General features: G+C 44.1%; 1 protein-coding gene across 1 annotated transcript; it reads right to left on the bottom strand.

Moving 5' to 3' along the window:
• Positions 1-201: 201 nt before the first annotated feature.
• LOC104949737 (solute carrier family 2, facilitated glucose transporter member 9-like) lies at positions 202-2,122 on the bottom strand (the record flags this gene model as incomplete). The annotated part of the gene is made up of 5 exons (XM_010776149.1): positions 202-329; positions 1,055-1,130; positions 1,556-1,660; positions 1,741-1,851; positions 1,935-2,122. Coding segments are annotated over 5 exons (608 nt in total), but the record flags the coding sequence as incomplete, so codon positions are not given.
• Between the last annotated feature and the right edge of the window lie 352 nt (positions 2,123-2,474).

Genomic DNA, 2,474 nt, shown 5'->3' with positions numbered 1-2,474 from the left:
ACTGGCCAATCAGTTTAGCCACAGCACCATATGACACAGAGAGTTTAATGATATATAAATAATTACCACACCCAGAAAGTTATTTCATCTGTTGTTGATTGTTCAAGTTTTACAACTAAATGTAAAAATAAAACACAAAATAATATTTCTATTGTAAATGAGCAAATCCTGTTTGGCAGATTTGCAGTTGTGTGTACTCACGATAACGAATGGAAAGACTAGTCCCAGCAAAGCGAAGAAAAACCAGTGTTGGGACCCAATGAGGACAAAAGCTGCCATTCGGTCGCTCTGGATGAAGAGCTCACTGTGGAGAGTACCTGTGGTTCCCCCTGACAGAGCAGAGACATAGGTGTTAATTATCTGTGCAAGTAAACGTCTTAAACTTAGGCCACAAGGAGACAAAACGGGTTGTATCCGCTACAGTTCTCTATCGTATAGACAGTTCGTCCACACGAGGCCGACAGGGAAACTCAGATAACGCTAACGGCTCCCAAGGTGGGTAGATCTGCGGACGCAACGCTCTGGGGGGCCAAACGGCTCAGTGTACGATCATTTCCTGATAACGATGACGCCATAGCTCCGCCTCTCCCCACCTCTGGTGCTCACCCCCGCGTCACCCGCGTCATTGCTGATGTGTTTCGCCAACAACAACAACAACAATGGCGGCTCACAGGGTTGCTTTCGTGCTCCAGACGCTACTGACCATGCTACAGATGTTAGTGCAAAATCTACAGCTCCTCTACCACAACCATCAGCAACAAGTTGACATGGAGAACAATATGAACTACATGTTGCTAAATTCACCACGGAGAATAACCAGAAGGGCAATCAGGAAACCATGGCAACCACGCTCGGGGGTCTTATTCGCTGCTTTTGGTGTATTTACAGGCCCGGCATATGTACAGTGTTTCCAGCGGGTCGAGCGGTCTCGTGTGGACGGACACGTTTCTTGAACTGATTCCGTGGGGACGGAAGACTTTTTTGATATCGAATTCGGTTTGTTTTCGTTTTCGTCTCCGTGTGGCCGGGAACTTAACTGCTGTAGGAAACTTACCAGGTCCTCCGGAAAAGGAGATGATGAAGAGGATGATCAAACTAACCGTGATGTATGGAACCCACTCGCTGGAATCCTGCATGAGAAGAAAATGTTGCATGTGAATATTAAAACTGTCTGCTATACTAAAAATCAAGATCATTTAAAAAAATTGATGCCTTTGCACAGTGCAACAATCAAAAGTAAGACGTTTATTTTTAAATACACTTTCACAGCTTGCATTTGCTACATGTCACATTTGAAAAGGTCAGTTACGGCATCCACCGCAATAAAATGTAATTTAATTTGTAGTACAGGGACTATTTCTTTGATTGAAATGTAGTTCCAGTGAGTCTTTAGTGTCCTTCAGTCCTCCTCAGATTATCTCAAAGATATCTCAAAGTCTGAATGTCTTGAAACTACCAAGGCTAAGAAAATGTGCTCAGGTGGGTAAAATTACCCTTTAAAGAGTTCTTCTGATCTCTCACACAGCTGTGTAGATGTCCGTGTCTAAAGGTTTACCTTCAGGTTGAGCGTTACAGTGACAAACACCAAGCTGGCACCCATGACACCATAACCGCCCCAGAACAACGGCCTCCTCCCACTGTGCTCAATCATCAACAGGCCCTGGGAGAGAAAAAAAAGTTTAAAATGTGAGTGCAATGAAGATGTGAAGATGTGGAGATAAGGAGCTCATGTTCATTCACACAGGAGATGGAGGTGATGATTTCAGACACTCCGAGACAAAGAGTTACGTAGCGGATTTTGTCTCTCGGTAGGCCTGCCTTCAGGAAGATGTCAAAAGAGAAAGTACTGATCTAGGAAAGAGAAAAGCATTGGTTGATAATCGTATTGTTTAAGATGAATAAAGCTCTTTTGGATGCCGTGATTCCATCCTTACCGCGGACTTGCCCGACAGCTGGTTGGACCAGAAGATGATGGACATGGTGAGAAGCTGCCATCGGACGGTCCTGTCCCTCAGCAGCTGCAGAGGGGTCTTTGGTGGCGCCGCATCGATGGCCGCCTGCTCCGCTAACATCTCGTCCATCTCTTGTTCGTAGTCACCCTGACCCCACAGACTCTGGAGAGCTGGAAGGAAAATCACCAGAGAGACAGACACTAAAAAGCTGTTCCTTTGCTCACATTCAAGACAGATTTTGTATAGGAGTGTTTGTTTCCTAAAGGGATATGAAATAAGAAAAAAGAAGAAGGATACAAAGGCTCAATGATACAAAATGTGTTGGGAAACCACAACCTACACTGCATGACCATGAAGGGGCATATTCAGCACATTTTTGGTTCATACTTGTACACTTTGTTTTGCCTAGAACATGATTACATGCTTTATTCATTAACCTGTATTACGACTGAAATGCTCTGTTTAAGCTTTAAGAGTCCACATTTTGTTCACAATAACCTCATCCTCAAATATTACAAGCAG

The sequence above is a fragment of the Notothenia coriiceps genome, unplaced genomic scaffold (assembly GCF_000735185.1).
Source record: "Notothenia coriiceps isolate Sejong01 unplaced genomic scaffold, NC01 NC01_scaffold00016727, whole genome shotgun sequence".
NCBI classification, from domain to species: domain Eukaryota; kingdom Metazoa; phylum Chordata; class Actinopteri; order Perciformes; family Nototheniidae; genus Notothenia; species Notothenia coriiceps.
Note: the sequence above shows the minus strand (reverse complement) of the source record. Positions and strands in the feature narration are given on the sequence as shown.